The following is an 11,543-nucleotide window of genomic DNA, read 5'->3' as shown; positions in this document are numbered from 1 at the left end:
TGAACTTTTTTTAGGGGGTATAAAAAGTACTATACAGCATAAATTTAAACAAGAGGCCCATGGGCCACATCGCTCACCTGAGTCACCTTGGTCCATATCAGAAGACTTTCCATATATATTTGCATGCAAAACCATAGTCCCTATTATGGCCCAACCTACCCCTGGAGGCCATGGTTTTTGCAAACTTGAATCTACACTATGTCAGAAATCTTTCATATAAATGTGAACTTCTTTGGCCCAATGGTTCTTGAGAAGAAGATTTTTCCTATATATTTTTATGTAAAACTTTGATCCCCCTTGTGACCCCATCCTACTCCCAGGGGCCATGATTTGAACAAACTTGAATCTGCACTATGTCAGAAAGCTTTCATGTAAATATCAGCTTTTCTGGCTCAGAGGTTCTTAAGAAGAGTTTTAAAGATTTTCCCTATATATTTGTATGTAAAACTTTGATCCCCTATTGTGGCCCCATCCAACCCCCGGGGCAAGGATTTTAACAAACTTGAATCTGCATTATATCAGAAAGTTTTCATATAAATCTCAGCTTTTCTGGCTCGGTGGTTCTTAAGAAAAAGATTTTTCCTATATATTTGTATGTAAAATTTTGATCCCCTATTGTGGCCCCATCCAACCCCCGGGGCAAGGATTTTAACAAACTTGAATCTGCATTATATCAGAAAGCTTTCATATAAATCTCAGCTTTTCTGGCTCAGTGGTTCTTGAGAAAAAGATTTTTCCTATATATTTGTATGTAAAATTTTGATCCCCTATTAAGGCCCCATCCGACCCCCGGGACAAGGATTTTAACAATTTAGAATCTGCACTATATCAGGAAGCTTTCATATAAATCTCAGCTTTTCTGGCTCAGTGGTTCTTGAGAAGAAGATTTTTTAATGACACTACTCTATTTTTACCTTTTCTTGATTATCTCCCCTTGGAAGGTAGCCTGGCCCTTTATTTTAACAATTTACAATTCCCTTTACCTAAGGATGCTTTGTGCCAACTTTGGTTGAAATTGGCCCAGTGGTTTTTGAGAAGAAGTCAAAAATGTTAAAAGTTTACAGATGGATGGACAGACGCCGGATTACGGGTGATCAGAAAACTCAGAAAAGCTCACTTGAGCTTTTAGCTCAGGTGAGCTAAAATTCTCTGCAAAAAAATGGTCTTCAGGATTTGGATGTCAACTTGAAACAATCTTTTATTAAAGAAAACCATGCACAGTGGGTTGTAAATGCTATCAACAAATTAGCCACACACCAGGAACAAAAGGATGTGTGAATTCAGTTACTCGTTAGTGCTGGTTTGGAGGTTGAATAAAGTTACGTATTGCATTTACTGTAAATTCATATAACATGCATAATAAATCATGTTTAAATAAACAAGAGGTACTGTGAGCAATGCTCACTAAGAATACCCCCCGCTTACCCCAATCTCCCAAAGGGTGTTGGTAATAGGTATAAACTACCTCTTTTCTGAGTGTAAAAAACAAATGGCATGACAAACCGAACCATATTGCTACTTCGATGTCCAGTGCGCGTGACCTTTGACCTTTTGACCCCAAAATCGATAGGGAACATCTTCATCCCATGGGTAGTCCATATGTATGATATGGTGACTGTAGGTGGAAAGGATAACGCTTTAGAGCCCGGAAACCATATTGCTACTTCGATGTCCAGTGCGTTTGACCTTTGACCTTTTGACCCCAAAATCGATAGGGAACATCTTCATCCCATGGGTAGTCCATATGTATGATATGGTGACTGTAGGTGGAAAGGATAACGCTTTAGAGCCCGGAAACCATATTGCTACTTCGATGTCCAGTGCGCATGACCTTTGACCTTTTGACCCCAAAATCGATAGGGAACATCTTCATCCCATGGGTAGTCCATATGTATGATATGGTGACTGTAGGTGGAAAGGATAACGCTTTAGAGCCCGGAAACCATATTGCTTCTTCGATGTCCAGTGCGCTTGACCTTTGACCTTTTGACCCCAAAATCGAAAGGGAACATCTTCATCCCATGGGTAGTCCATATGTATGATATGGTGACGGTAGGTGGAAAGGATAATGCTTTAGAGTCCGGAAACCATTGCGTCTACAGACGGACGGACGGACGGACAACCCGATTCCAGTATACCCCCCCACAACTTGTTGCGGGGGGTATAATTAAAAGAAAAGATAACAGACCCAAGTTCACAATCAAAATACATTATCAGGAGCAGAGGTTCCCATATTTGTTACACAAGGGTACATGACTGTTACGTGTTGATTTATCTGAAGAATAGCTTTGGTATTTGGGCTATCTTAAAAACAGTTGTTGAAGGACAATTACATGTCATTATCTGCTGTTAGATTCGAATTTAATTAACCTGTTAGATGAAAAAGAGTGCAATATTACAACAACTTAGATATATTTACTGTTTGGTTACGTAATATCTACAGGATAAGAAAATCGGATTTTATTTTTTGAAACTTATTCACTATTTCTTAAATTCACGGATTTACAAACACTGTGAATACAACAAATACTTTCACCATGAGTTATTTCCCCCTATACAACACTCATCTAGAAATTGTAGGTCAGATACAGTACGCGACCCACAGATACATCACCCATACAGGTTTCAATCACTTGAAAACCAGTTTACCCAGGTACAGACACGCTGCAAAGTGGTTATGCATGAATTATCCCCTTTTCCATTGTTGTTAATCTCCTCACATACCCAATGCACTCAACAGTACTTCCTTATAAAATATAAAATCAACATACCAAAAATACTGCCTAATACAAATTGAAATACATTCCCTGCTCATTTCCATTGTCTAATACATAATAAGGGTAATCACAGAGAAAACAGTTGGAAATGTAAACATAAGGACTTTAGAGTGCTTCATCACCTGGTCCTGCTGCTCTTGTTTATTGTCGAAACCCAGAAGTATGTTGGACGCTTTAATGTCAGCGTGTACATATCCATTCTCATGTAGGTACTCCAAAGCATCCACCTGAATAACATACAAGTACACATGTACAAATCAATAGTTACCAGAAAAGATATAGCTCACCTGGTCTATGACTTTTTAACACAGAAATAACAGATATAATGAAAATTGCAGTAATTTTTCAAAACTTGTCAGAAGCAGTCGGTGGAGGGTAAAGCAAACAAGAGATGTTTGTAAAACACATATGCCCCCCATGGTGCAAAATTGAAAAGGGTTATACACAAACATCATTTAATTGATAGTAGTATCATCAATTCAAACAAAAGATGTTTGTAAAACACATATGCCCCCCATGGTGCAAAATTGAAAAGGGTTATACACACACACATCATTTAATTGAGAGTAGTATCATCAAATCAAAATATTGAGCAGACAATATCTTCCTATGTCAAGAGTGGATTGACCATGTGACCTAAAAATCAATAGGGGTCATCACCTCCTGAAGATGTACCAATGTACCAAGTTTGATGTTTGTCAAGCAAAGGGTTCTCAAGATATTGAACGGACAGTATATTCCTATATCCAGTTTGACCCTTGACCTTTGACCATGCGACCTCAAAATCATTAGTAGTCCTGAAGATGTACCAGTGTACCAAGTTTAATGTCTGTCAAGCAAAGGGTTCTCAAGATACTGAGCAGACAGTATATTCCTATGTCCAGTTTGACCCTTGACCTTTGACCACGCGACCTCAAAATCAATAGGTGTCATCTTCTCCTGATGATGTACCAATGTACCAAGTTTAATGTCTGTCAAGCAAAGGGTTCTCAAGATATTGAGCAGACAGTATATTCCAATGTCCAGTTTGACCCTTGACCTTTGACTATGTGACCTCAAAATCAATAGATGTCATCTTCTCCTGATGATGTACCAGTGTACCAAGTTTGATGTCAAACAGAGGCTTCTCAAGATATTGAACGGACAGTATATTCCTATGTCCAGTTTGACCCTTGACCTTTGACCTCAAATTCAATAGGGGTCATCTTCTTCTTAAGATGTACCAGTGTACCAAGTTTGATGTCTGTCAAACAAAGGATTCTCAAGATATTGAGCGGACAGTATATTCCTATGTCCAGTTTGACCCTTGACCTTTGATCATGTGGCCTCAAAATCAATAGGTGTCATCTTCTAAAGAGATACCAGTGTACCAAGTTTGATGTCTGTCAAGCAAAGGATTCTCGAGACATTAAGTGGTCAATATATTCCTATGTCCAGTTTGACCCTTGACCTTTGACCATGTGACCTCAAAATCAATAGGGGTCATCTACTCCTTAAGATGTACCAGTGTACCAAGTCTGATGTCTGTCAAGCAAAGGGTTCTCAAGATATTGAGCAGACAGTATATTCCTATGTCCAGAGTAGATTGACCCTTGACCTTTAACCCGAAAAACAATAAGGGTCCTCTTATTTTCATAACCAACCCACATATGAAATATCATTACAATCAAGTGAATGGTTCTCAAGATATTGAGCGGACAACATGTTACCGACCGACAGGTGCAAACCAATATGCCCCTCTTCTTTGAAGGGGGGGGGGCATAAATATTGATCAGACAAGATCTTCCTATGTCAATAGTGGATTGACCATGTGACCTTAAAATCAATAGGGGTCACAGCGTTTTTTTCTACCCACTGGTACTGGTACCCATTCAATTGGGGAAAATGGCATCAAAATCGAACTAATTGGGAATTTTCTACCAATGTAACTGCGAATGATTTCAACTAAAAGAAAAGAAAAAAGAGAACAAAACAAGAAGTATTCATCTCTTTACAAACTTTTTACGGTAATATTTGCTGTTGTGAGACATAAGGAATCGTCGTAGGCTCGTTTTAGAATTGTCGTAGCTCTACAAAACATGTGCACTGCCATGATCTGTATTTTTGATTTAATACCGGAAGTGAACATTTTAGTTAAATCGTACAACGTTTCAGACTAAGTAAATTACGATGTCAACGGTCTATTTTTCGGCAAGTGAATTAGGAATTTTTAGTCTCAAAATTGGAAAAAATCAACGGTTTTTTGGCATTGGGAATGGTACCGTTTATCGGTACCAGTTATATAATTCTCATATATAAATTCTATGCACATGATGCATTTGTCTTTTAATCGCAAATCTGGCATATTAAATTTTGTGATTATTTATCACAGATATTCAATTATATTAAGTTATATAGACTGAATCTTGTTACATAACCTTGTGTTCATGTTTCTGAGACTCTGTTTTAACTGATCTTTATTGTATATAATTGTATGTATCAAATGGAAGGCCCTGGGGAAGAATAGTGCGTGCAGTAATCAGGTCACCTTCTTGAAATAAAGTATTATTATTATAAGGGGGGAAAATGCTGAGTTATCTACTCCTTATACTGTACCAGTGTACCGAGTTTGATGTCTGTCAAGCAGAGCGTTCTCAAGATATTGAATGGAAAGTATATTCCGAACTCCAGTTTGACCCTTGACTTTTGAACATATGATCTCAAAATCAATAGGAGTCATCTTCTCCAGGAGATATACCAGTGTACCAAGTTTGATGTCTGTCAAGCAAATGGTTCTCAAGATATTGAGTGGACAGTATATTTCAATGTTCAGTTTGACCCTTGACCTTTGACCATGTGACCTCAAAATCAATAGGGGTCGTCTACTCCTTAGGATGTACCAGTGTACCAAGTTTGACGTCTGTCAAGCAAAGGGTTCTCATTTATTGAGCAAACAGTTTATTCCTGTGTCCAGATTGACCATTGACCTTTGGACCTGACAAACAATGAGGGTCCTCTTCTACTCATAACCAACCCACATATGAAATATTACAATCAAGTGAATAGTTCTCAAGATATTGAGCAGACAACATGAGGTCTACCTACCGACATACTGACTGACCGATAGGTGCAAACCAATATGCCCCTCTTCTTTGAAAGGGGACATAATAAGTGTGGCCCATACCATTCTTAATCCCAGAGCAAGAACTGTTTCCTTGGAGAACTGTTTTCCACAACCTTCAAATATTTTCTGCAAGTCTGTTCCAAAGCGAGGCATGACCAAAAAGCGAAAGTTTTCATTTCCTCTTGTGTGGTTCCCATGTGTGATGTACTTTGGTACTCCCAAGTATTTCAACTTTCTGCTGTTAGCCCAGGCATTAACTACAGCAAAAACATGAATACACATGTATAATTCAAATGTTATTTATCATAATTGTTTGATTGGACAAAAATAATTCTGAGCAAGAATTTACACATCAATAAATCCTAAAACACTATTTATTCATATGCACTTGAAAACAAATAACAGTTCAGTGATAATATACAAAGTTTTGAAATTGTTAATACAGTGAACAAATTGGAATTATAAAATCAAACATTCTTTTTGAAGAATTTATTGATCTGTAAAGTCTGGACATTCTACTCACAAACTCAACATAAAGTGCTTCACACTTTTATTCAGTTTGTGAGTAAAATGTCCAGAGTTTACACATTGATAAATCTTTCAAAAAGAATGTTTAATCCTATAATAGTTCTAGATATGAATATATTGGAACATTTCTTTAAAAAATCTTGATCAAGAATATCCTTTTAAGAAGTTTAGTCCTTACAGATTGTATAATTCATTAAGATTCACTCTTAAGGAAAGGTGAAGAGAACGAACAGTAACTAATCAATCTCATAATTGCTATAAGCAATACAAAATAGATAGTTGGACAAACACGGACCCCTGGACACACCAGAGGTGGGATCAGGTGCCTAGGAGGAGTAAGCATCCCCTGTCAACCAGTCACACCCGCTGTGAGCCCTATATCCTGCTCAGGTAAACGGAGTCATCCGTAGTCAAAATCAGTGTGCCAAGAATAACCTAACAATTGATATGAAACATGCCAGATAGCATTTGACCCAGTTTTAGTTTGTATTGACGAACTAGATCGTTATAACGACCACAGAATTTGTGAAATGCTGACTTCAATCAAGACCGTTGAAATCCCTGAAAGGATTCAATAAACAATTCAATGTTTTAATGACAATTTTTATCTGGATCAGCAATAGAAGAAAATTCTCGTTAAAAAATGGCCGTTAAACAATAACATTTTATTTGTAAATATATACATGGAACTTGCATACCTAAATGTTGAATAAGAAGCTATCAGGATATATTTCATTTACTGCTTCATGATACATGATAAATTCTCATGATGCGTAACAAATCTCTGAATGAGATAAACTTACTCATCTCTGGCTTGGACACTCGCTGATAAAAATGAAGTTCACAGAACAGAGGTCCATTGGAGTGTGGTTCCTAAAATAAAATCTACATGAGCATTTGTAAATCACCACCCACCCACCCCAGAAATACACAGGGTGGACAATACCCATATCTCCCCATGATGAAAGCCATTGTTATATTCAGACAAAAACTTGCCAAATATATATTTATACAAGAGGCCCATGGACCTAGAATCGCTCTTCTGATACATTGTAGAACAGGCAAAAATTCAAAATTCTCACTAACCAAGATTCATCAATTAACAAAGTTTGATTATGTTAAGTCAAATAGTACCTGAAAATTTAAATGTAACTGTCCAAAAATAGGTCACGGTGACCTACTTTTGGTTGACACACTGAAGACTCAAGATGCATCAACTGACAAGTCAAATAGTATTCAAATATAGCCGTCAAATTCCAAAAGAAGGCCACAGTGACCTACTTTTTGGTCGACACACTCCAAAGACTCAAGATGCATCAACTGACAAAGTTTGATAATTGAAGAGAAATAGTATCTGAAATATTCAGATATAAACGTCAAATTCCAAAAGTAGGTCACAGTGACCTACTTTTTGGTCGACACACTCTGAAGACTCAAGACCCATCAACTGACAAAGTTTGATGATTGTAAGTCAAATAGTATCTGAATTATTCAAATATAGCCATCAAAATCCAAAAATAGGTCACGGTGACCTACTTTTTAGTCAACACACTCTGAAGACTCAACATTCATCAACTGACAAAGTTTGATAATTGTAAGTCAAATAGTATCTGAAATATTAAAATATAGCCGTCAAATTCCAAAAGTAGGTCACAGTGACCTACTTTTTGGTCAACAAACTATGAAGACTCAAGATGTATCATCTGACAAAGATTGATGATCCTAGCTTTCATAGTGTCCAAAATATGCATCTAAAATTGAAAATGTGAAATTTGAATGTCTGTAAAATTCAAAAAGTAGGCCACTGTGACCTACTTTTTTTTATAAATATGTTTCAAGGCCTCTAGACGCATCAACTTACAAGGTTTGATGATTCTAAACTTCTCGGTATTTGAAATAACAACCTAAAATGTATTCATAAATGATTATCCATAAAAGTCAGAAAGTAGGTCATGGTGACATACTTTTCACATGACGCAGTTCAAGGTCCCATGATCCATCAACTGACACATTTTGATGATCATAGGCTCAAAAGTGTCCAAGATATGCATCAAAATCCATTTAATAATAATTATACGCAAAAATCAAAAAGTAGGTCACCATGACCTACTTTTGAGACAGCATGATATTAGGTCCTAAGATGCATCAACTGACAAAATTTGATGATCCTAGTCCTCATGCTAAGCAAAATATCAAAGTTTTAACAAAACAAAATTTAAGGTCAACTTTGAAGTGACCTTGAGACCACACCCTTTGCCCCAGGATGATGCCTTGAACAATTTTTAATCTACAATCTATCCTCATCCTTATGCATAAGTTTGGTGATAATTTGCTCAGTGGTTCTTGAGAAGAAGATTTTTTAGCAACCACTACTTTTGTTGGCATTTTCCTAATTATCTCCCCTTGTTAAAGGATCACAACCTGGTTTTAGTACAAATGAAAGCCCTTGGGCCAAGGATACCCTGTGACAAATTTGACAAAAATTGGCCAAGGGGTTCTTGAGATATAGCCCTTTTTCCAAAAAGTTGACGCACACCGCACGCCAGACATATGGCCATATGATTAGTTCTTTGAGCCTTCGGCTCAGAAGAGCTAAAAATGCAATGATGTACATGTATGCCATGATCATATTTTCCTATTTTACTAATAGATAAAGATGGTTTGACTAATGTTACCACACCAGTATACGTGAACCCTATGATGATTGAGGTGGCCAAGTAGCTTAGTGGTTAACACAATGCTGTGAACCAAGTTCGATCCTCAGGATCAGTAGTGGTTGTATGTGAGAGGGTATTGTGGTCGCACGCTCGGACATGTGGGTTTCCTCCGGTTTTCTCTCACACCATTTACCCCTTCAAGCCAATATCCGAGCCCAACAAGAATTAAAACATATGACCTGGGATAAAGTTGCAGACATCAAATAAGAATCCTTGTCAAGGTCTTCATAGTAATGTTTCTATCTTGATTTGTGCCTACAAAACTACCCATGCAAGTTGGATCTTGACCTTTGACCTTGAAAAACATCAGACCCCATCCTCTAATCATTGAAAACATGTGTACCAAGTTTGATGATCCTAACCATTTAAGTACTGCTTTTATCTGGCCCACAGACAGACCAATGGCATCAAACCATAATACCACCTGTATATGATGGGTGCATAGACAGGCCAAAAACAATTACCCTAACCTTGGAGACACAAAAAATGTACACTGTTTAAAGATGGCAATCCCAAATGCAAAAGATGTGAAATGAAACGTAAATTGCTCTTGTAGAGCGCTTGTTACTGAAACACATGTTCAAATAACATGCTTAATTGTTTAAACAAAATATACAATGGAGCAGAACATTTTCAACGTACTATTTTTATGACATGTTCAGCTGTTTGTGCCACTGGAGAATCTACGTCTTCTGCAGCTGAAACAAGAGAAATAACACATCCTCACAATATTTCAAAAGGAAGTACATCAAAAATGCATACATGTAGATGAATATCAATTGAATATTCCTTATCCACTTAAATTTGTCTGCAGACTAGTCAATAGATTAAGCCTTGAGTCTGCTAATCTGTCAATTAAGAATTTGGATAGCACTTACCCAGATAAATTAGACCAAAGCCTCCCTTGCCAACCTCATCCCCAAGTTTCCATTCCTTCTTTCTGAGATCTTTCAAGATAGTGCCATTTACAAAAGGTGCAGGAAGATTGGGTGCCCTTGGTTTTCTTGCTTTTATAAAAGAGCACAATAAACACAAAATTCTAAATTAACCTTCATACTCAGAAGACTTTAGAAATTCTAGCATTATGTACCGGTCCTTTACTCATGGATGCTTAACAAAATTTCATTCTAAACAATTGCTCCAAGTGAGGTTTTCTTTGATAAAATATTTCCTTTAGATACACTGCATCAATTTATGTATCTTGTAAAAAAAAAAAAAAAGTAGAAATTACTTGCACTCCTTATAATTTGATTTTTAAAAATGCACTCAATGTAATTTCACAAATAATTATAAGAAAATAACATTCCTTTCTACACATCACTCAGACACACTAGGGTTTGTCTGTAAAACACTTATAACCAATATACCATGAATTCATTCATTCTAAAGGAGTTCAAATGCATAATTTTGCCAACAAATAGAATTTTGGCATTACATAAAATTTATGGACACCCACCTGCTCTTTAATCTTTCCTTTTTAAACTAAAAGTGTATTAGTTTTTTTTCTTTTATATCGTATTCATATTTAGATACTAATTTTAGATGTTAATTTTATGTTTGTGTATATGTTTTAATGCAGGACCGCAATGGAAACTAGCTATATATGCTAATTTGTGTTATCCTGGATAAATAAAGGCTACAATTATTATTATTAAATTCATTGATCACTCTTATGCAACCATGAAAACAATGAAATGATTCTAATCCAACATGTGTGTATTCTGTATTCTGATTGGCTAAATACTTGATGTTTCCGACTATCAAATGAGCATTAACAGTCGCAAACTATATTTGTATTCCTCCACGGTTATTCAACCGAAGAATGCATGGAGCACTTTGAAGGATACAATGTTACAAAATGCAAAATTGCACTAGCATGGGAATAACTGTCTTCTCTTTTGTTCTTTGTGACTGTCAATGCTGCCACGATGGTCACATTTAACATCTACCAATGTGTTGCATGTAAAACTCGGTTTGTGAACGTTAAATTAGCATAAATAACGGCAAATAATAGAGCGGGAAGATAGGTATTCCCTTATAAACAAATATTATTATACCTTCATGTAAAATACTCGAATCTGATTGTCCGAGAAGCATTTGAAAAAACTATTGTTACCCTCAGAAAACAGAAAGCACGTGCTGAAGGGTGATAGTATCTAGCAATGGGTAACAGTACCTGATAATGGGCGATAATATAAAAAAAATTATCATATGCGCCAAATTTATGCACGTACAGTTTGCCGTAGATTGTTAGGCAACCTCGTTTGAGCGTTTGTGATAAAAACGAATGCCCGCATTGATATACGAAATATCGCACGACAGTGATCGATCAAATGTCAACAGACTTAAATTTTTCTGCTTTGTTGTTTATATAACATTCAGTATAATATAACAAATATTGCATGTAATTGAGGGTAA

General features: G+C 36.5%; 1 protein-coding gene across 1 annotated transcript in view; it reads right to left on the bottom strand.

Moving 5' to 3' along the window:
• Window positions 1-11,543, bottom strand: part of LOC130054723 (serine/threonine-protein kinase VRK1-like) — a 28,080-nt gene that overhangs the window by 11,791 nt on the left and 4,746 nt on the right. The window contains exons 3-7 of the mRNA XM_056165281.1: window positions 10,004-10,132; window positions 9,768-9,823; window positions 7,212-7,281; window positions 5,941-6,137; window positions 2,900-3,004 (exon numbers count right to left, since the gene is read on the bottom strand). Of these exons, the coding sequence (XP_056021256.1) occupies window positions 2,900-3,004; window positions 5,941-6,137; window positions 7,212-7,281; window positions 9,768-9,823; window positions 10,004-10,132 (557 nt within the window). The remainder of the gene's footprint in view (window positions 1-2,899; window positions 3,005-5,940; window positions 6,138-7,211; window positions 7,282-9,767; window positions 9,824-10,003; window positions 10,133-11,543) is intronic.

This window comes from Ostrea edulis, chromosome 5 (genome assembly GCF_947568905.1).
Source record: "Ostrea edulis chromosome 5, xbOstEdul1.1, whole genome shotgun sequence".
Classification (NCBI taxonomy): domain Eukaryota; kingdom Metazoa; phylum Mollusca; class Bivalvia; order Ostreida; family Ostreidae; genus Ostrea; species Ostrea edulis.
The sequence above is the reverse complement of the archived record's forward strand: the minus strand, read 5'-3'. Positions and strand labels throughout refer to the sequence as shown.